The sequence below is a fragment of the Coregonus clupeaformis genome, chromosome 1, assembly GCF_020615455.1.
Source record: "Coregonus clupeaformis isolate EN_2021a chromosome 1, ASM2061545v1, whole genome shotgun sequence".
Classification (NCBI taxonomy): Eukaryota; Metazoa; Chordata; class Actinopteri; order Salmoniformes; family Salmonidae; genus Coregonus; species Coregonus clupeaformis.
Genome location: NC_059192.1, coordinates 88,831,505 through 88,857,781, shown reverse-complemented (window position 1 = coordinate 88,857,781; position 26,277 = coordinate 88,831,505). Strand labels below are relative to the sequence as shown.

General features: G+C 45.8%; 1 protein-coding gene across 1 annotated transcript in view; it reads left to right on the top strand.

The window, feature by feature from the left end:
* Positions 1–26,277, top strand: part of jmjd1cb (jumonji domain containing 1Cb) — a gene marked incomplete at its 3' end in the record, with an annotated part of 147,138 nt that overhangs the window by 26,001 nt on the left and 94,860 nt on the right. Inside the window, 2 exon segments of the mRNA XM_045221610.1 lie at positions 14,765–14,870; positions 24,820–24,944. Coding sequence (XP_045077545.1) covers positions 14,864–14,870; positions 24,820–24,944 — 132 coding nt within the window.

Genomic DNA, 26,277 nt, shown 5'->3' with positions numbered 1-26,277 from the left:
TGTTAGTGTTCTGTCTGAGTCCTGCTATCTGTTAGTGTTCTGTCTGAGTCCTGCTATCTGTTAGTGTTCTGTCTGAGTCCTGCTATCTGTTAGTGTTCTGTCTGAGTCCTGCTATCTGTTAGTGTTCTGTCTGAGTCCTGCTATCTGTTAGTGTTCTGTCTGAGTCCTGCTATCTGTTAGTGTTCTGTCTGAGTCCTGCTATCTGTTAGTGTTCTGTCTGAGTCCTGCTAGCTGTTAGTGTTCTGTCTGAGTCCTGCTATCTGTTAGTGTTCTGTCTGAGTCCTGCTATCTGTTAGTGTTCTGTCTGAGTCCTGCTATCTGTTAGTGTTCTGTCTGAGTCCTGCTATCTGTTAGTGTTCTGTCTGAGTCCTGCTATCTGTTAGTGTTCTGTCTGAGTCCTGCTATCTGTTAGTGTTCTGTCTGAGTCCTGCTATCTGTTAGTGTTCTGTCTGAGTCCTGCTAGCTGTTAGTGTTCTGTCTGAGTCCTGCTAGCTGTTAGTGTTCTGTCTGAGTCCTGCTATCTGTTAGTGTTCTGTCTGAGTCCTGTTAGCTGTTAGTGTTCTGTCTGAGTCCTGCTATCTGTTAGTGTTCTGTCTGAGTCCTGCTATCTGTTAGTGTTCTGTCTGAGTCCTGCTATCTGTTAGTGTTCTGCCTGAGTCCTGCTATCTGTTAGTGTTCTGTCTGAGTCCTGCTATCTGTTAGTGTTCTGTCTGAGTCCTGCTATCTGTTAGTGTTCTGTCTGAGTCCTGCTATCTGTTAGTGTTCTGTCTGAGTCCTGCTATCTGTTAGTGTTCTGTCTGAGTCCTGCTATCTGTTAGTGTTCTGTCTGAGTCCTGCTATCTGTTAGTGTTCTGTCTGAGTCCTGCTATCTGTTAGTGTTCTGTCTGAGTCCTGCTATCTGTTAGTGTTCTGTCTGAGTCCTGCTATCTGTTAGTGTTCTGTCTGAGTCCTGCTATCTGTTAGTGTTCTGTCTGAGTCCTGTTAGCTGTTAGTGTTCTGTCTGAGTCCTGCTATCTGTTAGTGTTCTGTCTGAGTCCTGCTATCTGTTAGTGTTCTGTCTGAGTCCTGCTATCTGTTAGTGTTCTGTCTGAGTCCTGCTATCTGTTAGTGTTCTGTCTGAGTCCTGCTATCTGTTAGTGTTCTGTCTGAGTCCTGCTATCTGTTAGTGTTCTGTCTGAGTCCTGCTATCTGTTAGTGTTCTGTCTGAGTCCTGCTATCTGTTAGTGTTCTGTCTGAGTCCTGCTATCTGTTAGTGTTCTGTCTGAGTCCTGCTATCTGTTAGTGTTCTGTCTGTCCTGCTATCTGTTAGTGTTCTGTCTGAGTCCTGCTATCTGTTAGTGTTCTGTCTGAGTCCTGCTAGCTGTTAGTGTTCTGTCTGAGTCCTGCTATCTGTTAGTGTTCTGTCTGAGTCCTGTTAGCTGTTAGTGTTCTGTCTGAGTCCTGCTGTCTGTTAGTGTTCTGTCTGAGTCCTGCTATCTGTTAGTGTTCTGTCTGAGTCCTGTTAGCTGTTAGTGTTCTGTCTGAGTCCTGCTATCTGTTAGTGTTCTGTCTGAGTCCTGTTAGCTGTTAGTGTTCTGTCTGAGTCCTGCTATCTGTTAGTGTTCTGTCTGAGTCCTGCTATCTGTTAGTGTTCTGTCTGAGTCCTGCTATCTGTTAGTGTTCTGTCTGAGTCCTGCTATCTGTTAGTGTTCTGTCTGAGTCCTGCTATCTGTTAGTGTTCTGTCTGAGTCCTGCTATCTGTTAGTGTTCTGTCTGAGTCCTGCTATCTGTTAGTGTTCTGTCTGAGTCCTGCTAGCTGTTAGTGTTCTGTCTGAGTCCTGCTATCTGTTAGTGTTCTGTCTGAGTCCTGCTATCTGTTAGTGTTCTGTCTGAGTCCTGCTATCTGTTAGTGTTCTGTCTGAGTCCTGCTAGCTGTTAGTGTTCTGTCTGAGTCCTGCTATCTGTTAGTGTTCTGTCTGAGTCCTGCTATCTGTTAGTGTTCTGTCTGAGTCCTGCTATCTGTTAGTGTTCTGTCTGAGTCCTGCTATCTGTTAGTGTTCTGTCTGAGTCCTGCTAGCTGTTAGTGTTCTGTCTGAGTCCTGCTATCTGTTAGTGTTCTGTCTGAGTCCTGCTATCTGTTAGTGTTCTGTCTGAGTCCTGCTATCTGTTAGTGTTCTGTCTGAGTCCTGCTATCTGTTAGTGTTCTGTCTGAGTCCTGCTATCTGTTAGTGTTCTGTCTGAGTCCTGCTATCTGTTAGTGTTCTGTCTGAGTCCTGCTATCTGTTAGTGTTCTGTCTGAGTCCTGCTAGCTGTTAGTGTTCTGTCTGAGTCCTGCTATCTGTTAGTGTTCTGTCTGAGTCCTGCTATCTGTTAGTGTTCTGTCTGAGTCCTGCTATCTGTTAGTGTTCTGTCTGAGTCCTGCTATCTGTTAGTGTTCTGTCTGAGTCCTGCTATCTGTTAGTGTTCTGTCTGAGTCCTGCTATCTGTTAGTGTTCTGTCTGAGTCCTGCTATCTGTTAGTGTTCTGTCTGAGTCCTGCTATCTGTTAGTGTTCTGTCTGAGTCCTGCTATCTGTTAGTGTTCTGTCTGAGTCCTGCTATCTGTTAGTGTTCTGTCTGAGTCCTGCTATCTGTTAGTGTTCTGTCTGAGTCCTGCTATCTGTTAGTGTTCTGTCTGAGTCCTGCTATCTGTTAGTGTTCTGTCTGAGTCCTGCTATCTGTTAGTGTTCTGTCTGAGTCCTGCTATCTGTTAGTGTTCTGTCTGAGTCCTGCTATCTGTTAGTGTTCTGTCTGAGTCCTGCTAGCTGTTAGTGTTCTGTCTGAGTCCTGCTATCTGTTAGTGTTCTGTCTGAGTCCTGCTAGCTGTTAGTGTTCTGTCTGAGTCCTGCTATCTGTTAGTGTTCTGTCTGACCTGCTCTCCTGCTAGCTGCCTAGGCCAAGGCTCCTCTCTCTCTCCTCAGCAGCAGGCGCACATAACAGCGTGCAAGGAGTGAGAGAATGGTACTGAGGCGTCAAATCGAGGTGTATGCAGCTTAATCTGGCATTTCACCGGCTACAATTTTATCTATCAGCTTTTCATTTTTTTCAGCCAAACACGGGAATTACCAGCTAATGGAAACCCTGACTCACACATACAGCGTGTATCATACTGTTGTCTACAGTGTTGAGCCGTATCATAGTGATTATTACATACTGTTACTCCTCTGTTGACTGTCTAATGTTGCTGCCATGTGGAATTTAAAATCTCCCCCAGCCTTCCTGTCTCTGCAGTAGAAAAGGAAAGGAAGAGGAAGCCTTGTTTTTCTGGGTCAGAGATGTATCTGGAAGGATTTTAAATTCCACATGGCAGCAACACCCATATTAAAGTGTTTTCCACTGGAGCAGCTGGAAGATCCTCCACCACACTGCTGTTACAGCCCAGCACAGAGAGAGAAGAGGTGGGGAGGCGAGAAAGAGAGAGAGACACTGCTGTTACAGCCCAGCACAGAGAGAGAAGAGGTGGGGAGGCGAGAAAGAGAGAGAGATGTCATATAACAGGCATGGGTATTTTCTAACTAGCCCCCCAGCCAGGGTTAGAGTCCTCCCAGCCCCCCAGCCAGCTCCCCAGCCAGGGTTAGAGTCCTCCCAGCCCCCCAGCCAGGGTTAGGGTCCTCCCAGCCCCCCAGCCAGCCCCCCAGCCAGGGTTAGGGTCCTCCCAGCCCCCCAGCCAGGGTTAGGGTCCTCCCAGCCCCCATCCAGCTCCCCAGCCAGGGTTAGAGTCCTCCCAGCCCCCCATCCAGCCCCCCAGCCAGGGTTAGAGTCCTCCCAGCCCCCCAGCCAGGGTTAGGGTCCTCCCAGCCCCCCAGCCAGCCCCCCAGCCAGGGTTAGGGTCCTCCCAGCCCCCCAGCCAGGGTTAGGGTCCTCCCAGCCCCCCAGCCAGCCCCCCAGCCAGGGTTAGGGTCCTCCCAGCCCCCCAGCCAGGGTTAGGGTCCTCCCAGCCCCCCAGCCAGCTCCCCAGCCAGGGTTAGAGTCCTCCCAGCCAGCTCCCCAGCCAGGGTTAGAGTTCTCCCAGCCCCCCAGCCAGGGTTAGAGTCCTCCCAGCCCCCAGCCAGGGTTAGAGTCCTCCCAGCCCCCCAGCCAGGGTTAGAGTCCTCCCAGCCCCCCATCCAGCCCCCCAGCCAGGGTTAGAGTCCTCCCAGCCCCCGCATCCAGCCCCCAGCCAGGGTTAGAGTCCTCCCAGCCCCCATCCAGCCCCCAGCCAGGGTTAGAGTCCTTCCAGCCCCCATCCAGCCCCCCAGCCAGGGTTAGAGTCCTCCCAGCCCCCCATCCAGCCCCCCAGCCAGGGTTAGAGTGCTCCCAGCCCCCCAGCCAGCCCCCCAGCCAGGGTTAGAGTCCTTCCAGCCCCCCATCCAGCCCCCCAGCCAGGGTTAGGGTCCTCCCAGCCCCCCAGCCAGCTCCCCAGCCAGGGTTGGGGTCCTCCCAGCCAGCTCCCCAGCCAGGGTTAGGGTCCTCCCAGCCCCCCAGCCAGCCCCCCAGCCAGGGTTAGGGTCCTCCCAGCCCCCCAGCCAGGGTTAAGGTCCTCCCAGCCCCCCAGCCAGCCCCCCAGCCAGGGTTAGAGTCCTTCCAGCCCCCCATCCAGCCCCCCAGCCAGGGTTAGGGTCCTCCCAGCCCCCCAGCCAGCTCCCCAGCCAGGGTTGGGGTCCTCCCAGCCAGCTCCCCAGCCAGGGTTGGGATCCTCCCAGCCAGCCCAGAGTTTCCACGCCTCCCAGCCAGCCTAAACCAGACAAACATCTGGTTTAAAGTGTGTGTGTGTGTGTGTGTGTGTTGACTCAGTGTTTTCAGGTGATAGAGGGGATGTTGTTTTGCTTTTGAACTTGTGTTTATTTGGGTTGAAAAGATGACCAACTTGGTTGACATGGTCTGTCTAAACCCAGGAAAATATAGGAGGCTATTTTACTTTTAATGATTCCGTACTTCTACAATTTCACAATTTACTGGTTCCTTCTCTTCCCACCATATCTACACACAGATAGAAACAGATCTACTGTTGTCTGTCTGGTTCCTTCTCTTCCCACCATATCTACACACAGATAGAAACAGATCTTCTGTTGTTTGTCTGGTTCCTTCTCTTCCCACCATATCTACACACAGATAGAAACAGATCTACTGTTGTCTGTCTGGTTCCTTCTCTTCCCACCATATCTACACACAGATAGAAACAGATCTACTGTTGTTTGTCTGGTTCCTTCTCTTCCCACCATATCTACACACAGATAGAAACAGATCTACTGTTGTTTGTCTGGTTCCTTCTCTTCCCACCATATCTACACCCAGATAGAAACAGATCTACTGTTGTCTGTCTGGTTCCTTCTCTTCCCACCATATATACACACAGATAGAAACAGATCTACTGTTGTTTGTCTGGTTCCTTCTCTTCCCACCATATCTACACACAGATAGAAACAGATCTACTGTTGTTTGTCTGGTTCCTTCTCTTCCCACCATATCTACACACAGATAGAAACATATCTACTGTTGTTTGTCTGGTTCCTTCTCTTCCCACCATATCTACACACAGATAGAAACAGATCTACTGTTGTTTGTCTGGTTCCTTCTCTTCCCACCATATCTACACACAGATAGAAACAGATCTACTGTTGTTTGTCTGGTTCCTTCTCTTCCCACCATATCTACACACAGATAGAAACATATCTACTGTTGTTTGTCTGGTTCCTTCTCTTCCCACCATATCTACACACAGATAGAAACAGATCTACTGTTGTTTGTCTGGTTCCTTCTCTTCCCACCATATCTACACACAGATAGAAACAGATCTACTGTTGTTTGTCTGGTTCCTTCTCTTCCCACCATATCTACACACAGATAGAAACATATCTACTGTTGTTTGTCTGGTTCCTTCTCTTCCCACCATATCTACACACAGATAGAAACATATCTACTGTTGTTTGTCTGGTTCCTTCTCTTCCCACCATATCTACACACAGATAGAAACAGATCTACTGTTGTTTGTCTGGTTCCTTCTCTTCCCACCATATCTACACACAGATAGAAACAGATCTACTGTTGTTTGTCTGGTTCCTTCTCTTCCCACCATATCTACACACAGATAGAAACAGATCTACTGTTGTTTGTCTGGTTCCTTCTCTTCCCACCATATCTACACACAGATAGAAACAGATCTACTGTTGTTTGTCTGGTTCCTTCTCTTCCCACCATATCTACACACAGATAGAAACAGATCTACTGTTGTTTGTCTGGTTCCTTCTCTTCCCACCATATCTACACACAGATAGAAACAGATCTACTGTTGTTTGTCTGGTTCCTTCTCTTCCCACCATATCTACACACAGATAAAAACAGATCTACTGTTGTTTGTCTTGTTTAGAAATTCTTGCATTTGATTCATTTTTAGGGCCTTTATATTACGGGCCAGAGTCAGTGTTGGGGTATTATATTATTCAGTCCTATGGGAGGGGACTTTGGCTTTCTATTTTTGGAGTCTTAGATTTGGAGGTTGTGGATGAAAAGAGGATTATTCCATTTGAGCCCCTGCAACGATCACCTGATATTCTATATCTTTATGAATAGTACAGAATAATGTACTGGGTCATATTGTCATTATTGTACACTGAACAAAAATATAAACACAACATGCAGCATGTTACAGTTCATGTAAGGACATCAGTCAATTGAAATAAATAAATTAGGCCCTAATCTATGGATTTCACATGACTGGGAATACAGATATGCATCTGTTAGTCACAGATACCTTTAAAAAAAAGTAGGGAGGTGGATCAGAAAACCAGTCAGTATCTGGTGTGACCACCATTTTCCTCATGCAGCGCGACACATCAGGCTGTTGATTGTGGTCTATGGAATGTTGTCCCACTCCTCATCAATGTCTGTGCGAAGTTGCTGGATATTGGCAGGAACTGGAACACGCTGTTGTACACGTCGATCCAGAGCATCCCAAACATGCTCAATGGGTGACATGTCTGGATAGTATGCAGACATAGGGCCGTGCATTATCATTCTGAAACATGAGGTGATGGCGGCGGATGAATGGCATGACAATGGGCCTCAGGATCTCGTCAGAGTATCTCTGTGCATTCAAATTGCCATCGATAAAATGCAGTTGTGTTCGTTGTCCGTAGCTTATGCCTGCCCATACCATAACCCCACCGCCACCATGGGGCACTCTGTTCACAACGTTGACATCAGCAAACCGCTCGCCCACACAACTCTATACACGCTGTCTGCCATCTGCCTGGTACAGTTGAAACTGGGATTAATCCGTGATGAGCACACTTCTACAGCATGCCAGTGAAGGTGCACATTTTCCCACTGAAGTCTGTTACGACGCCAAACTTCAGTCAGGTCAAGACCCTGGTGAGGACGACGAGCACGCAGGTGAGCTTCCCTGAGACGGTTTCTGACAGTTTGTGCAGAAATTGTTCGGTTTTGCAAACCCACAGTTTCATCAGCTGTCCGGGTGGCTGGTCTCAGACGATCCTGCAGGTGAAGAAGCCCGGATGTGGAAGTCCTGGGCTGGCGTGGTTACACGTGGTCTGCGGTTGTGAGGCCGGTTGGACGTACTGCCCAATTCTCTAAAACGACTTATGGTAGAGAAATGAACATTAAATTCTCTGGCATCAGCCCTGGTGGATATTCCTGCAGTCAGCATGCCAATTGTACGCTCCCTAAAAACTTGAGACATCTGTGGCATTGTGTTGTGTGACAAAACTGCACATTTTAGTGGCCTTTTAATATCCCCAGCACAAGGTACACTTGTGTAATGATCATGCTGTTTAATCAGCTTCTTGATATGCCACACCTGTCAGGTGGATGGATTACCTTGGCAAAGGAGAAAAGCTCACTAACAGGGATGTAAACAATTTTGTGCACAGAATTTGAGAGAAATACGTTTTTTTTTGCGTATGGAAAATGTCTAGGATCTTTTATTTCAGCTCATGAAACATGGGACCAACACTTGTTAAGTGTAGATGATAACCAGTCAATGTTCAGGTCACCAAGAAAATACATTTCTCTGTTAGCCTCGGAGACCTTATCTAACATCACACACATATTCTCTAGATACTAACAGTCTACACTTGGTGGTCTATAGCAGATCATATTCTCCAGATAGTGACAGTCTACACTTGGTGGTCTATAGCAGATCATATTCTCCAGATAGTGACAGTCTCCACTTGGTGGTCTATAGCAGATCATATTCTCCAGATAGTGCCAGTCTACACTTGGTGGTCTATAGCAGATCATATTCTCCAGATAGTGGCAGTCTACACTTGGTGGTCTATAGCAGATCATATTCTCCAGATAGTGCCAGTCTACACTTGGTGGTCTATAGCAGATCATATTCTCCAGATAGTGGCAGTCTACACTTGGTGTCCTATAGCAGATCATATTCTCCAGATAGTGCCAGTCTACACTTGGTGTCCTATAGCAGATCATATTCTCCAGATAGTGACAGTCTACACTTGGTGTCCTATAGCAGATCATATTCTCCAGATAGTGCCAGTCTACACTTGGTGTCCTATAGCAGATCATATTCTCCAGATAGTGCCAGTCTCTACTTGGTGCAGCACCCTACACTATAGCAGCACCCTACACTATAGCAGCACCCTAAAAGAAGAGGCTTCAGATGAGGCAGGTGAACCTGCAACCACAGCACTTCTACTTCAAACGTTTTAGAACACCTACTCATTCAAGGGTTTTTCTTTATTTGTAAATTTTTTTACATTGTAGAATAATAGTGAAGACATCAAATCTATGAAATAACACATATAGAATCATGTAGTAACCTAAACAAATCAAAATATATGTTATATTTGAGATTCTTCGAATAGCCACCCTTTGCCTTGATGACAGCTTTGCACACTCTTGGCATTCTCTCAACCAGCTTCATGAGGTAGTCACCTGGAATGCATTTCAATTAACAGGTGTGCCTTCTTAAAAGTTAATTTGTGGAATGTATTTATTTAATGCGTTTGAGACAATCAGTTGTGTTGTGACAAGGTAGGGACGGTATACAGAAGATAGCCCTATTTGGTAAAAGACCAAGTCCATATTATGGCAAGAACAGCTCAAATAAGCAAAGAGAAACGACAGTCCATCATTACTTTAAGACATGAAGGTCAGTCAATATGGAACATTTCAAGAACTTTGAACGTTTCTTCAAGTGCAGTCGCAAACACCATCAATCGCTGTGATGAAACTGGCTCTCATGAGGACCGCCACAGGAATGGAAGACCCAGAGTTACCTCTGCTGCAGAGGATACGTTCATTAGAGTTACCAGCCTCAGAAATTGCAGCCCAAATAACTGCTTCACAGAGTTAAAGTAACAGACATCTCAACATCAACTGTTCAGAGGGGACCGTGTGAATCAGGCCTTCATGGTCGAATTGCTGCAAAGAAACCACTACTAAAGGACACCAATAAGAAGAAAAGACCTGCTTGGGCCAAGAAACACTCTTTCAAGACAGTTGAAAGCATTCCAAGTGAAGCTGGTTGAGAGAATGCCAAGAGTGTGCAAAGCTGTCATCAAGGCAAAGGGTAGCTATTTGAAGAATCTGAACTATAAAATATATTTTGATTTGTTTAATACTTTTTTGGTTACCACATGATTCCATATATGTTATTTCATAGTTTTGATGTCTTCACTGTTATAATACAATGTAAAAAAAAATAAAAATAAAGAAAAACCCTTGAATGAGTAGGTGTTCTAAAACTTTTGACCGGTAGTGTATGTATATATACAGCTCTGGAAAAAATTAAGAGACCACTGCAAATGTTTCTTAAATCAGCATCTCTACATGTATGACAGCCATTCCTTTCCAGTGTCTGTTGAATTCCAACACAGGCACACCTCATTCTACTGAATGAACCAAATCTTATTTAACGAGGAAAAGTATAAAATCCACTGCTGTGGTCATCACTACAAGTTGCAATAGGACCAGCTGGATGGCAAAAACTGTGCTTATAGTACCTCAAAAGTAATATGAATCAAAAAATAACTATTGACCATGCCAAAAGAGATGAAAAGGAAAGTTTTGAGTGAGGCAAAGAAGGGTTCAATTCTGGCTTTACTGGCCGAGGGATACAGTGAGCGTCAGGTTGCGTCCATCCTTAAAATGTCAAAGACGGCAGTTCATAAGAACAAGGTCAAGCAGCAGACATTGGGGACAACAAAGCTACAGACCAGCAGAGGGCGAAAACGACTCTCTACTGACCGGGATGACCACCAACTCATTTGAATGTCACTCAACAACCGTAGGATGACATCAAGTGACCTACAAAAAGAATGGCAAACGGCAACTGGGGTGTAATGCACGGCGAGGACGGTTAGAAACAGGCTCCTAGGGGCAGGGCTGAAGTCGTGCAAAGCTAGAAAAAAGCCCTTCATCAATGAGAAGCAAAGAAGAGCCAGGCTGAGGTTTGCAAAAGACAATTAGGATTGGGCCGTAGAGGACTGGAGTAAGGTCATCTTCTCTGATGAGTCCAATTTTCAGCTTTTCCCAACACCTGGTCGTCTAATGGTTAGACGGAGACCTGGAGAGGCCTACAAGCGACAATTTTTTACAGAGCTGTATATGTAAGGGCTATTTTACAAAGAAGGAGAGTGATAGAGTGCTGCATCAGATGACCTGGCCTCCACAATCCCCCGACCTCAACCCAATTGAGATGGTTTGGGATGAGTTGGACCGCAGAGTGAAGGAAAGCAGCCAACAAGTGCTCAGCATATGTGGGAACTCCTTCAAGACTGTTGGAAAAGCATTCCAGGTGAAGCTGGTTGAGAGAAGTTCAAGAGTGTGCAAAGCTGTCATCTAGGCAAAGGGTGGCTATTTGAAGAATCTCAAATGTAAAATATATTTTGATTTGTTTAACACTTTTTTGTTTACTACATGATTCCATATGTGTTATTTCATAGTTTTGATGTCTTCACTATTATTCTACAATGTAGAAAATAGTAAAAATAAAGAAAAACCCTTGAATGAGTAGTTGTGTCCAAACCTTTGACTGATACTGTATATATGTATGTATGTACAGTTGAAGTCGGAAGTTTACATACACCTTAGCCAAATACATTTCAACTCAGTTTGACATTTAATCCTAGTAAAAATTCCCTGTCTTATGTCAGTTGGATCACCATTTTATTTTAAGAATGTGAAATGTCAGAATAATAGTAGAGAGAATGATTTATTTCAGCTTTTATTTATTTCATCACATTCCCAGTGGGTCAGAAGTTTACATACACTCAATTAGCATTTGGTAGCATTGCCTTTAAATTGTTTAACGTGGGTCAAACGTTTTGGGTAGCCTTCCACAAGCTTCACACAAGAAGTTGGGTGAATTTTGGCCCATTCCTCCTGACAGAGCTGGTGTAACTGAGTCAGGTTTGTAGGCCTCCTTGCTTTTTCAGGTCTGCCCACACATTTTCTATAGGATTGAGGTCTTTGTGATGGCCACTCCAATACCTTGACTTTGTTGTCTAAGCCATTTTGCCACAACTTTTGAAGCATGCTTGGGGTCATTGTCCATTTGGAAGACCCATTTGCGACCAAGCTTTAACTTTCTGACTGATGTCTTGAGATGTTGCTTCAATATATCCCCATAATTTTCCTTCCTCATTATGCCATCTATTTTGTGAAGTGCACCAGTCCCTTCTGCTGCAAAGCACCCCCACAGCATGATGCTGCCACCCCCGTGCTTCACGGTTGGGATGGTGTTCTTTGGCTTGCAAGTGACCCCCTTTTTCCTCCAAACATAACGATGGTCATTATGGCCAAACAGTTCTATTTTTGTTTCATCAGACCAGTGGACATTTCTCCAAAAAGTACGATCTTTGTCCCCATGTGCAGTTGCAAACCGTAGTCTGGCTTTTTTATGGTGGTTTTGGAGCAGTGGCTTCTTTCTTGCTGAGCGGCCTTTCAGGTTATGTTGATATAGGACTTGTTTTACTGTGGATATAGATACTTTTGTACCTGTTTCCTCCAGCATCTTCACAAGGTCCTTTTGCTGTTCATCTCTAGGAGACAGAACGCGTCTCCTTTCTGAGCGGTATGATGGCTGCGTGGTCCCATGGTGTTTATACTTGCGTACTATTGTTTGTACAGATGAACTTGGTACTTTCAGGCGTTTGGAAATTGCTCCCAAGGATGAACCAGACTTGTGGAGGTAAAAAAAAAAAATTCTGAGGTCTTGGCTGATTTCTTTTGATTTTCCCATGATGTCAAGTAAAGAGGCACTGAGTTTGAAGGTAGGCCTTGAAATACATCCACAGGTACACCTCCAATTGACTCAAATATGTCAGTTAGCCTATCAGAAGCTTCTAAAGCCATGACAACATTTTCTGGAATTTTCCAAGTTGTTTAAAGGCACATTCAATTTAGTGTATGTAAACTTCGGACTCACTGGAATTGTGATACAGTGAATTATAAGTGAAATAATCTGTCTGTAAATAATTGTTGGAAAAATTACTTGTGTCATGCACAAAGTAGATGTCCTAACCGACTTGCCAAATTATAGTTTAACAAGAAATGGTGTTTGAAAAACAAGTTTTAATGACTCCAACCTAAGTGTATGTTAACTTCTGACTTTAACTGTACATAAACACACACACATACACAGCAACACCTCCCCCATAAGCATTTCTGTCTCTTCTATAGATGTTGTATCCTTGTATTGCTACTGCTGTATCATCAAAGGAATTATGTAAGTGAGTTTCAGAGATGGCCAGTATATGAATGTTATCTGACGTTAGTAAGTTATTGATTTCATTAACCTTATTTCTAAGGCTTCATATATTTACATGGTTTATTCTTAGCCCTTTCCTGGGTAGCTTATCGGCGATAGACATAAAAACATTTTTTAGCTAAGAGTGAGTCAGTCAGGCCCTTGTGAGTGTGATTTGGTGTATGTGTGTTATGTTTAGCTGAAGCTACGGATCCTGAAGCTCACTCCTCCCAGGCTTTCAGGAGGGTGGACAATGAGGTTGATGTAGCAGATGTAAGCAATGTCCCCACTCTCTCATGCAGCTTACATAGCTTTTTCTGCCTCTGGCACACAGCTTCAGAGAAGTCCATGAGGAAGATGTTGGTGCTTGCACCTTAGGAACCTGACCACTATCGTCCTGGGTCAGTCACCTGGGCTGGTTACAGGTTTTCCACCTCAACCTTAGGAACCTGACCACTATCGTCCTGGGTCAGTCACCTGGGCTGGTTACAGGTTTTCCACCTCAACCTTAGGAACCTGACCACTATCGTCCTGGGTCAGTCACCTGGGCTGGTTACAGGTTTTCCACCTCAACCTTAGGAACCTGACCACTATCGTCCTGGGCAGTCACCTGGGCTGGTTACAGGTTTTCCACCTCAACCTTAGGAACCTGACCACTATCGTCCTGGGTCAGTCACCTGGGCTGGTTACATGTTTTCCACCTCAACCTTAGGAACCTGACCACTATCGTCCTGGGTCAGTCACCTGGGCTGGTTACAGGTTTTCCACCTCAACCTTAGGAACCTGACCACTATCGTCCTGGGTCAGTCACCTGGGCTGGTTACAGGTTTTCCACCTCAACCTTAGGAACCTGACCACTATCGTCCTGGGCAGTCACCTGGGCTGGTTACAGGTTTTCCACCTCAACCTTAGGAACCTGACCACTATCGTCCTGGGTCAGTCACCTGGGCTGGTTACATGTTTTCCACCTCAACCTTAGGAACCTGACCACTATCGTCCTGGGCAGTCACCTGGGCTGGTTACAGGTTTTCCACCTCAACCTTAGGAACCTGACCACTATCGTCCTGGGTCAGTCACCTGGGCTGGTTACAGGTTTTCCACCTCAACCTTAGGAACCTGACCACTATCGTCCTGGGTCAGTCACCTGGGCTGGTTACAGGTTTTCCACCTCAACCTTAGGAACCTGACCACTATCGTCCTGGGTCAGTCACCTGGGCTGGTTACAGGTTTTCCACCTCAACCTTAGGAACCTGACCACTATCATGCTGGGTCAGTCACCTGGGCTGGTTACAGGTTTTCCACCTCAACCTTCCTATCATCCACCTGCAGCTTTTCTGTGAATGTTTTTTCATATATATATATATTTTTTTTCACTTTCTCCTCAGACTCTGTCCAGGTCTCGTGAGGAGACTCTGATATGCCATCCACAACAATGTTATTACTCCTGGATTGTCTCTCTAGATAGTCTGTTTTATCAGTCATTTGTAATAATGATTCACAGACATTGCTGATGTCATCTCGCATGGACTTCCAGTTTTTTGTGATCTTGCTGGGAGAAACTGCAAACTGTTCTGAAGGTCCTGTACCTCTCCGGTCCTTTATTTTCTTATTTGAGTCCGCCAGTATTTGGACAAAGCTCTTGAAGCAGTTTTCCTGTTGCTGTTACAATTGCTTGTAGAAATGTTTTTGTTAATTCCATTCCTTTCTTTTCTATAGATGTAGATCAGTAGAGTCAAAGCTCGGTGCTGTAAAACCTTGGTAGAGCATGGGTGAAGTAGACATTGGTGCTCATGAATTTCCTTTCATTTTGGGATTCAGACCAGTGCCTACTTCGCATTTAGAAGGTAGTTTCTTGTTTTTAATAGTATTAAATATGGTTGTAATGTATTGTCTGAACTAATAAATAGGGTCTGTCTCCAGTTGTAATGTACTGAATGGTCTAATAAATAGGTTATGTCTCCAGTTGTAATGTACTGAATGGTCTTTAGTATGTATATAATATTGTTCTAATGTGTACGCTCTGTCTGTGTCTGCAGGATGAAGTGGACAGTTTGAGTCCTGTTCTCAGGGACAACCCTCAGCTTCATGAAGAGGTCAGGTTCTGGCTCAAAGATCAAAAGGTTCAGGAAATTTTTATGCAAGGTAAGAAACACTGAATCATGTATTTAATATTGAACAAACCCAACCAACTTGTCTGTTCACTGTGATGATGCGAAGTCCTTTGAACAGCACCCTATTCCCTATATAGTGCACTACTTTAGACCAGAGCCCTATGGCACCCTATTCCCTATATAGTGCACTACTTTAGACTAGAGCCCTATGACACCCTATTCCCTATATAGTGCACTACTTTAGACCAGAGCCCTATGACACCCTATTCCCTATATAGTGCACTACTTTAGACCAGAGCCCTATGACACCCTATTCCCTATATAGTGCACTACTTTAGACCAGAGCCCTATGACACCCTATTCCCTATATAGTGCACTACTTTAGACCAGAGCCCTATGACACCCTATTCCCTATATAGTGCACTACTTTAGACCAGAACCCTATGACACCCTATTCCCTATATAGTGCACTACTTTAGACCAGAGCCCTATGACACCCTATTCCCTATATAGTGCACTACTTTAGACTAGAGCCCTATGACACCCTATTCCCTATATAGTGCACTACTTTAGACCAGAGCCCTATGACACCCTATTCCCTATATAGTGCACTACTTTAGACCAGAGCCCTATGACACCCTATTCCCTATATAGTGCACTACTTTAGACCAGAGCCCTATGACACCCTATTCCCTATATAGTGCACTACTTTAGACCAGAGCCCTATGACACCCTATTCCCTATATAGTGCACTACTTTAGACCAGAGCCCTATGACACCCTATTCCCTATATAGTGCACTACTTTAGACCAGAGCCCTATGACACCCTATTCCCTATATAGTGCACTACTTTAGACTAGAGCCCTATGACACCCTATTCCCTATATAGTGCACTACTTTAGACCAGAGCCCTATGACACCCTATTCCCTATATAGTGCACTACTTTAGACCAGAGCCCTATGACACCCTATTCCCTATATAGTGCACTACTTTAGACTAGAGCCCTATGACACCCTATTCCCTATATAGTGCACTACTTTAGACCAGAGCCCTATGACACCCTATTCCCTATATAGTGCACTACTTTAGACCAGAGCCCTATGACACCCTATTCCCCTATATAGTGCACTACTTTAGACCAGAGCCCTATGACACCCTATTCCCTATATAGTGCACTACTTTAGACCAGAGCCCTATGACACCCTATTCCATATATAGTGCACTACTTTAGACCAGAGCCCTATGGCACCCTATTCCCCTATATAGTGCACTACTTTAGACCAGAGCCCTATGACACCCTATTCCCTATATAGTGCACTACTTTAGACCAGAGCCCTATGACACCCTATTCCCTATATAGTGCACTACTTTAGACCAGAGCCCTATGGCACCCTATTCCCTATATAGTGCACTACTTTAGACCAGAGCCCTATGACACCCTATTCCCTATATAGTGCACTACTTTAGACCAGAGCCCTATGGCACCCTATTCCCTATATAGTGCACTACTTTAGACCAGAGCCCTATGACACCCTATTCCCTATATAGTGCACTACTTTAGACCAGAGCCCTATGACACCCTATTCCCTATAGTGCACTACTTTAGACCAGAGCCCTATGACACCCTATTCCCTATATAGTGCACTACTTTAGACCAGAGCCCTATGGCACCCTATTCCCTATATAGTACACTACTTTAGACCAGAGCCCTATGGCACCCTATTCCCTATATAGTGCACTACTTTAGACCAGAGCCCTATGACACCCTATTCCATATATAGTGCACTACTTTAGACCAGAGCCCTATGGCACCCTATTCCCTATATAGTGCACTACTTTAGACCAGAGCCCTATGACACCCTATTCCCTATATAGTGCACTACTTTAGACCAGAGCCCTATGGCACCCTATTCCCTATATAGTGCACTACTTTAGACCAGAGCCCTATGACACCCTATTCCCTATATAGTGCACTACTTTAGACTAGAGCCCTATGACACCCTATTCCCTATATAGTGCACTACTTTAGACCAGAGCCCTATGACACCCTATTCCCTATATAGTGCACTACTTTAGACCAGAGCCCTATGACACCCTATTCCCTATATAGTGCACTACTTTAGACTAGAGCCCTATGACACCCTATTCCCTATATAGTGCACTACTTTAGACCAGAGCCCTATGACACCCTATTCCCTATATAGTGCACTACTTTAGACCAGAGCCCTATGACACCCTATTCCCTATATAGTGCACTACTTTAGACCAGAGCCCTATGACACCCTATTCCCTATATAGTGCACTACTTTAGACCAGAGCCCTATGACACCCTATTCCATATATAGTGCACTACTTTAGACCAGAGCCCTATGGCACCCTATTCCCTATATAGTGCACTACTTTAGACCAGAGCCCTATGACACCCTATTCCCTATATAGTGCACTACTTTAGACCAGAGCCCTATGACACCCTATTCCCTATATAGTGCACTACTTTAGACCAGAGCCCTATGGCACCCTATTCCCTATATAGTGCACTACTTTAGACCAGAGCCCTATGACACCCTATTCCCTATATAGTGCACTACTTTAGACCAGAGCCCTATGGCACCCTATTCCCTATATAGTGCACTACTTTAGACCAGAGCCCTATGACACCCTATTCCCTATATAGTGCACTACTTTAGACCAGAGCCCTATGGCACCCTATTCCCTATATAGTGCACTACTTTAGACCAGAGCCCTATGGCACCCTATTCCCTATATAGTGCACTACTTTAGACCAGAGCCCTATGGCACCCTATTCCCTATATAGTGCACTACTTTAGACCAGAGCCCTATGACACCCTATTCCCTTTATAGTGCACTACTTTAGACCAGAGCCCTATGGCACCCTATTCCCTATACAGTGCACTACTTTAGACCAGAGCCCTATGACACCCTATTCCCTTTATAGTGCACTACTTTAGACCAGAGCCCTATGGCACCCTATTCCCTATATAGTGCACTACTTTAGACCAGAGCCCTATGGCACCCTATTCCCTATATAGTGCACTACTTTAGACCAGAGCCCTATGGCACCCTATTCCCTATATAGTGCACTACTTTAGACCAGAGCCCTATGGCACCCTATTCCCTATATAGTGCACTACTTTAGACCAGAGCCCTATGACACCCTATTCCCTATATAGTGCACTACTTTAGACCAGAGCCCTATGACACCCTATTCCCTATATAGTGCACTACTTTAGACCAGAGCCCTATGACACCCTATTCCCTATATAGTGCACTACTTTAGACCAGAGCCCTATGACACCCTATTCCCTATATAGTGCACTACTTTAGACCAGAGCCCTATGACACCCTATTCCCTATATAGTGCACTACTTTAGACCAGAGCCCTATGACACCCTATTCCCTATATAGTGCACTACTTTAGACCAGAGCCCTATGACACCCTATTCCATATATAGTGCACTACTTTAGACCAGAGCCCTATGACACCCTATTCCATATATAGTGCACTACTTTAGACCAGAGCCCTATGACACCCTATTCCCTATATAGTGCACTACTTTAGACCAGAGCCCTATGACACCCTATTCCATATATAGTGCACTACTTTAGACCAGAGCCCTATGACACCCTATTCCATATATAGTGCACTACTTTAGACCAGAGCCTCATGGGGCCAAATGTAGAGCACTAAAAAGAGAATACAGAGCCCAGGACAGAGACAGAGCCCAGGACAGAGACAGAGCCCAGGACAGAGACAGAGCCCAGGACAGAGACAGAGCCCAGGACAGAGACAGAGCCCAGGACAGAGACAGAGCCCATGACAGAGACAGAGCCCAGGACAGAGACAGAGCCCAGGACAGACACCAGGACAGAGCCAGAGCCCAGGACAGAGCCAGAGCCCAGGACAGAGCCAGAGCCCAGGACAGAGCCAGAGCCCAGGACAGAGCCAGAGCCCAGGACAGAGCCAGAGCCCAGGACAGAGCCAGAGCCCAGGACAGAGCCAGAGCCCAGGACAGAGCCAGAGCCCAGGACAGAGCCAGAGCCCAGGACAGAGCCAGAGCCCAGGACAGAGACAGAGCCCAGGACAGAGACAGAGCCCAGGACAGACACCAGGACAGAGACAGAGCCCAAGACAGAGCCAGAGCCCAGGACAGAGACAGAGCCAAGGACAGAGACCAGGAATCATTGCCACGGCCAGAATAGACCAGACCAGCCACTCTGTCATGTTATCTATCCAAGCAGACACTGATTTCCGTACCTGGCCCTGTGTCTGCTAGTACTGCCATCAGTGTCTGTTGTGGATACTGTAAGGACCAGATATCAGAGGAGACTGTCTGTTAGTCAGTGTGTTGTAAGGACCAGAGGAGACTGTCTGTTGGTCAGTGTGTTGTAAGGACCAGACATCAGAGGAGACTGTCTGTTAGTCAGTGTGTTGTAAGGACCAGAGGAGACTGTCTGTTAGTCAGTGTGTTGTAAGGACCAGAGGAGACTGTCTGTTAGTCAGTGTGTTGTAAGGACCAGAGGAGACTGTCTGTTGGTCAGTGTGTTGTAAGGACCAGAGGAGACTGTCTGTTAGTCAGTGTGTTGTAAGGACCAGACATCAGAGGAGACTGTCTGTTAGTCAGTGTGTTGTAAGGACCAGAGGAGACTGTCTGTTAGTCAGTGTGTTGTAAGGACCAGAGGAGACTGTCTGTTAGTCAGTGTGTTGTAAGGACCAGAGGAGACTGTCTGTTGGTCAGTGTGTTGTAAGGACCAGACATCAGAGGAGACTGTCTGTTGGTCAGTGTGTTGTAAGGACCAGAGGAGACTGTCTGTTAGTCAGTGTGTTGTAAGGACCAGAGGAGACTGTCTATTGGTCAGTGTGTTGTAAGGACCAGAGGAGACTGTCTGTTAGTCAGTGTGTTGTAAGGACCAGAGGAGACTGTCTGTTAGTCAGTGTGTTGTAAGGACCAGAGGAGACTGTCTGTTAGTCAGTGTGTTGTAAGGACCAGAGGAGACTGTCTGTTGGTCAGTGTGTTGTAAGGACCAGACATCAGAGGAGACTGTCTGTTAGTCAGTGTGTTGTAAGGACCAGAGGAGACTGTCTGTTAGTCAGTGTGTTGTAAGGACCAGAGGAGACTGTCTGTTAGTCAGTGTGTTGTAAGGACCAGAGGAGACTGTCTGTTAGTCAGTGTGTTGTAAGGACCAGACATCAGAGGAGACTGTCTGTTAGTCAGTGTGTTGTAAGGACCAGAGGAGACTGTCTGTTGGTCAGTGTGTTGTAAGGACCAGAGGAGACTGTCTGTTAGTCAGTGTGTTGTAAGGACCAGAGGAGACTGTCTATTGGTCAGTGTGTTGTAAGGACCAGAGGAGACTGTCTATTGGTCAGTGTGTTCCCGTTACCTGACAGATGAAGAGGCTCTGTGGTCTTGGAGCTGGTGCTTATTTACAATGTCCACATTTTAATGACTGTAATGAACTTGGCCTGGCTTAATGAGACCTAGTGTGTAATTAGAGCTGCATGGATCTCTTAGACCTCTCAGTGGTGCTAATGGACTCCCTAGTCTAGCAACCAGATGAGGAGGATATCTGTCTTGTCCGCAGACTCTGGTCAAGGTGCAAGGACCTCTTAGACCTCTCAGTGGTGTTAATGGCCAGAGAGAGACAGTTGGAAGCGTTTAAGGCAGGCCTCTGATATTGAATGTAGTCTCAGAGGAGAGACAGTTGGAAGCGTTTAAGGCAGGCCTCTGATATTGAATGTAGTCTCAGTGGTGTTAATGGACAAGGAGAGACAGTTGGAAGCGTTTAAGGCAGGCCTCTGATATTGAATGTAGTCTCAGTGGTGTTAATGGACAAGGAGAGACAGTTGGAAGCTTTTAAGGCAGGCCTCTGATATTGAATGTAGTCTCAGTGGCGTTAATGGACAAGGAGAGACAGTTGGAAGCTTTTAAGGCAGGCCTCTGATATTGAATGTAGTCTCAGTGGTGTTAATGGACAAGGAGAGACAGTTGGAAGCGTTTAAGGCAGGCCTCTGATATTGAATGTAGTCTCAGTGGCGTTAATGGCCAGAGAGAGACAGTTGGAAGCGTTTAAGGCAGGCCTCTGATATTGAATGTAGTCTCAGTGGTGTTAATGGACAAGGAGAGACAGTTGGAAGCTTTTAAGGCAGGCCTCTGATATTGAATGTAGTCTCAGTGGCGTTAATGGACAAGGAGAGACAGTTGGAAGCTTTTAAGGCAGGCCTCTGATATTGAATGTAGTCTCAGTGGCGTTAATGGACAGAGAGAGACAGTTGGAAGCGTTTAAGGCAGGCCTCTGATATTGAATGTAGTCTCAGTGGCGTTAATGGACAAGGAGAGACAGTTGGAAGCTTTTAAGGCAGGCCTCTGATATTGAATGTAGTCTCAGTGGCGTTAATGGCCAAGGAGAGACAGTTGGAAGCGTTTAAGGCAGGCCTCTGATATTGAATGTAGTCTCAGTGGCGTTAATGGACAAGGAGAGACAGTTGGAAGCGTTTAAGGCAGGCCTCTGATATTGAATGTAGTCTCAGTGGCGTTAATGGACAAGGAGAGACAGTTGGAAGCTTTTAAGGCAGGCCTCTGATATTGAATGTAGTCTCAGTGGCGTTAATGGACAAGGAGAGACAGTTGGAAGCTTTTAAGGCAGGCCTCTGATATTGAATGTAGTCTCAGTGGCGTTAATGGACAAGGAGAGACAGTTGGAAGCGTTTAAGGCAGGCCTCTGATATTGAATGTAGTCTCAGTGGCGTTAATGGCCAGAGAGAGACAGTTGGAAGCGTTTAAGGCAGGCCTCTGATATTGAATGTAGTCTCAGTGGCGTTAATGGCCAGAGAGAGACAGTTGGAAGCGTTTAAGGCAGGCCTCTGATATTGAATGTAGTCTCAGTGGCGTTAATGGACAGAGAGAGACAGTTGGAAGCGTTTAAGGCAGGCCTCTGATATTGAATGTAGTCTCAGTGGCGTTAATGGACAGAGAGAGACAGTTGGAAGCGTTTAAGGCAGGCCTCTGATATTGAATGTAGTCTCAGTGGCGTTAATGGCCAGAGAGAGACAGTTGGAAGCGTTTAAGGCAGGCCTCTGATATTGAATGTAGTCTCAGTGGCGTTAATGGCCAGAGAGAGACATTTGGAAGCGTTTAAGGCAGGCCTCTGATATTGAATGTAGTCTCAGTGGCGTTAATGGACAAGGAGAGACAGTTGGAAGCGTTTAAGGCAGGCCTCTGATATTGAATGTAGTCTCAGTGGCGTTAATGGACAAGGAGAGACAGTTGGAAGCGTTTAAGGCAGGCCTCTGATATTGAATGTAGTCTCAGTGGCGTTAATGGACAAGGAGAGACAGTTGGAAGCGTTTAAGGCAGGCCTCTGATATTGAATGTAGTCTCAGTGGCGTTAATGGCCAGAGAGAGACAGTTGGAAGCTTTTAAGGCAGGCCTCTGATATTGAATGTAGTCTCAGTGGCGTTAATGGCCAGAGAGAGACAGTTGGAAGCGTTTAAGGCAGGCCTCTGATATTGAATGTAGTCTCAGTGGCGTTAATGGACAAGGAGAGACAGTTGGAAGCTTTTAAGGCAGGCCTCTGATATTGAATGTAGTCTCAGTGGTGTTAATGGACAAGGAGAGACAGTTGGAAGCGTTTAAGGCAGGCCTCTGATATTGAATGTAGTCTCAGTGGCGTTAATGGCCAGAGAGAGACAGTTGGAAGCGTTTAAGGCAGGCCTCTGATATTGAATGTAGTCTCAGTGGCGTTAATGGCCAAGGAGAGACAGTTGGAAGCTTTTAAGGCAGGCCTCTGATATTGAATGTAGTCTCAGTGGCGTTAATGGCCAAGGAGAGACAGTTGGAAGCTTTTAAGGCAGGCCTCTGATATTGAATGTAGTCTCAGTGGCGTTAATGGCCAGAGAGAGACAGTTGGAAGCGTTTAAGGCAGGCCTCTGATATTGAATGTAGTCTCAGTGGCGTTAATGGCCAGAGAGAGACAGTTGGAAGCGTTTAAGGCAGGCCTCTGATATTGAATGTAGTCTCAGTGGCGTTAATGGACAGAGAGAGACAGTTGGAAGCGTTTAAGGCAGGCCTCTGATATTGAATGTAGTCTCAGTGGCGTTAATGGCCAGAGAGAGACAGTTGGAAGCGTTTAAGGCAGGCCTCTGATATTGAATGTAGTCTCAGTGGCGTTAATGGACAGAGAGAGACAGTTGGAAGCGTTTAAGGCAGGCCTCTGATATTGAATGTAGTCTCAGTGGCGTTAATGGCCAGAGAGAGACAGTTGGAAGCGTTTAAGGCAGGCCTCTGATATTGAATGTAGTCTCAGTGGCGTTAATGGCCAGAGAGAGACAGTTGGAAGCGTTTAAGGCAGGCCTCTGATATTGAATGTAGTCTCAGTGGCGTTAATGGACAAGGAGAGACAGTTGGAAGCGTTTAAGGCAGGCCTCTGATATTGAATGTAGTCTCAGTGGCGTTAATGGCCAAAGAGAGACAGTTGGAAGCGTTTAAGGCAGGCCTCTGATATTGAATGTAGTCTCAGTGGCGTTAATGGACAAGGAGAGACAGTTGGAAGCTTTTAAGGCAGGCCTCTGATATTGAATGTAGTCTCAGTGGCGTTAATGGCCAGAGAGAGACAGTTGGAAGCTTTTAAGGCAGGCCTCTGATATTGAATGTAGTCTCAGTGGCGTTAATGGCCAGAGAGAGACAGTTGGAAGCTTTTAAGGCAGGCCTCTGATATTGAATGTAGTCTCAGTGGCGTTAATGGCCAGAGAGAGACAGTTGGAAGCTTTTAAGGCAGGCCTCTGATATTGAATGTAGTCTCAGTGGCGTTAATGGCCAGAGAGAGACAGTTGGAAGCGTTTAAGGCAGGCCTCTGATATTGAATGTAGTCTCAGTGGCGTTAATGGCCAGAGAGAGACAGTTGGAAGCGTTTAAGGCAGGCCTCTGATATTGAATGTAGTCTCAGTGGTGTTAGTGGACAAGGAGAGACAGTTGGAAGCGTTTAAGGCAGGCCTCTGATATTGAATGTAGTCTCAGTGGCGTTAATGGCCAGAGAGAGACAGTTGGAAGCGTTTAAGGCAGGCCTCTGATATTGAATGTAGTCTCAGTGGCGTTAATGGACAAGGAGAGACAGTTGGAAGCGTTTAAGGCAGGCCTCTGATATTGAATGTAGTCTCAGTGGCGTTAATGGACAAGGAGAGACAGTTGGAAGCGTTTAAGGCAGGCCTCTGATATTGAATGTAGTCTCAGTGGCGTTAATGGACAGAGAGAGACAGTTGGAAGCGTTTAAGGCAGGCCTCTGATATTGAATGTAGTCTCAGTGGCGTTAATGGCCAGAGAGAGACAGTTGGAAGCGTTTAAGGCAGGCCTCTGATATTGAATGTAGTCTCAGTGGCGTTAATGGACAAGGAGAGACAGTTGGAAGCTTTTAAGGCAGGCCTCTGATATTGAATGTAGTCTCAGTGGCGTTAATGGACAAGGAGAGACAGTTGGAAGCTTTTAAGGCAGGCCTCTGATATTGAATGTAGTCTCAGTGGTTTTAATGGCCAGAGAGAGACAGTTGGAAGCGTTTAAGGCAGGCCTCTGATATTGAATGTAGTCTCAGTGGCGTTAATGGCCAGAGAGAGACAGTTGGAAGCGTTTAAGGCAGGCCTCTGATATTGAATGTAGTCTCAGTGGCGTTAATGGCCAGAGAGAGACAGTTGGAAGCGTTTAAGGCAGGCCTCTGATATTGAATGTAGTCTCAGTGGCGTTAATGGCCAGAGAGAGACAGTTGGAAGCGTTTAAGGCAGGCCTCTGATATTGAATGTAGTCTCAGTGGCGTTAATGGACAGAGAGAGACAGTTGGAAGCGTTTAAGGCAGGCCTCTGATATTGAATGCCCATAGCGGCTCTGGAAGAATATCTGAATGTGTATCTCAGGTGGTATAACTGGATGTCTTTCAGACTGTATTTAACCCCCACGTTGCTCCTGTTCTCCTCCAGGTCCCTATTCATTAAATGGCTACCGGGTCCGTGTTTACAGACAAGACTCAGCTACTCAGTGGTTCACAGGGATCATCACACATCATGACCTCTTCAGCCGTACTATGGTTGTGATGAATGACCAGGTAAATACACTCCTCTCATATTAAATACACCTCTATACTCCTCTCTACTCTTCATATTAAATACACCTCTATACTCTTCTCTACTCTTCATATTAAATACACCTCTATACTCCCCTCTCTACTCTTCATATTAAATACACCTCTATACTCCTCTCTACTCTTCATATTAAATACACCTCTATACTCCTCTCTACTCTTCATATTAAATACAGTGAGGGAAAAAAGTATTTGATCCCCTGCTGATTCTGTACGTTTGCCCGCTGACAAAGACATGATCAGTCTATAATTTTAATGGTAGGTTTATTTGAACAGTGAGAGACAGAATAACAACAACAAAAATCCAGAAAAACGCATGTCAAAAATGTTAGAAATGTATTTGCATTTTAATGAGGGAAATAAGTATTTGACCCCTCTGCAAAACATGACTTAGTACTTGGTGGCAAAACCCTTGTTGGCAATCACAGAGGTCAGACGTTTCTTGTAGTTGGCCACCAGGTTTGCACACATCTCAGGAGGGATTTTGTCCCACTCCTCTTTGCAGATCTTCTCCAAGTCATTAAGGTTTCGAGGCTGACGTTTGGCAACTCGAACCTTCAGCTCCCTCCACAGATGTTCTATGGGATTAAGGTCTGGAGACTGGCTAGGCCACTCCAGGACCTTAATGTGCTTCTTCTTGAGCCACTCCTTTGTTGCCTTGGCCGTGTGTTTTGGGTCATTGTCATGCTGGAATACCCATCCATGACCCATTTTCAATGCCCTGGCTGAGGGAAGGAGGTTCTCACCCAAGAATTGACGGTACATGGCCCCGTCCATCGTCCCTTTGATGCGGTGAAGTTGTCCTGTCCCCTTAGCAGAAAACCCCCCCCCAAAGCATAATGTTTCCACCTCCATGTTTGACGGTGGGGATGGTGTTCTTGGGGTCATAGGCAGCATTCCTCCTCCTCCAAACACGGCAAGTTTAGTTGATGCCAAAGAGCTCCATTTTGGTCTCATCTGACCACAACACTTTCACCTAGTTCTCCTCTGAATCATTCCGATGTTCATTGGCAAACTTCAGACGGGCATGTATATGTGCTTTCTTGAGCAGGGGGACCTTGCGGGCGCTGCAGGATTTCAGTCCTTCACGGCGTAGTGTGTTACCAATTGTTTTCTTGGTGACTATGGTCCCAGCTGCCTTGAGATCATTGACAAGATCCTCCCGTGTAGTTCTGGGCTGATTCCTCACCGTTCTCATGATCATTGCAACTCCACGAGGTGAGATCTTGCATGGAGCCCCAGGCCGAGGGAGATTAACAGTTATTTTGTGTTTCTTCCATTTGTTGTCACCTTCTCA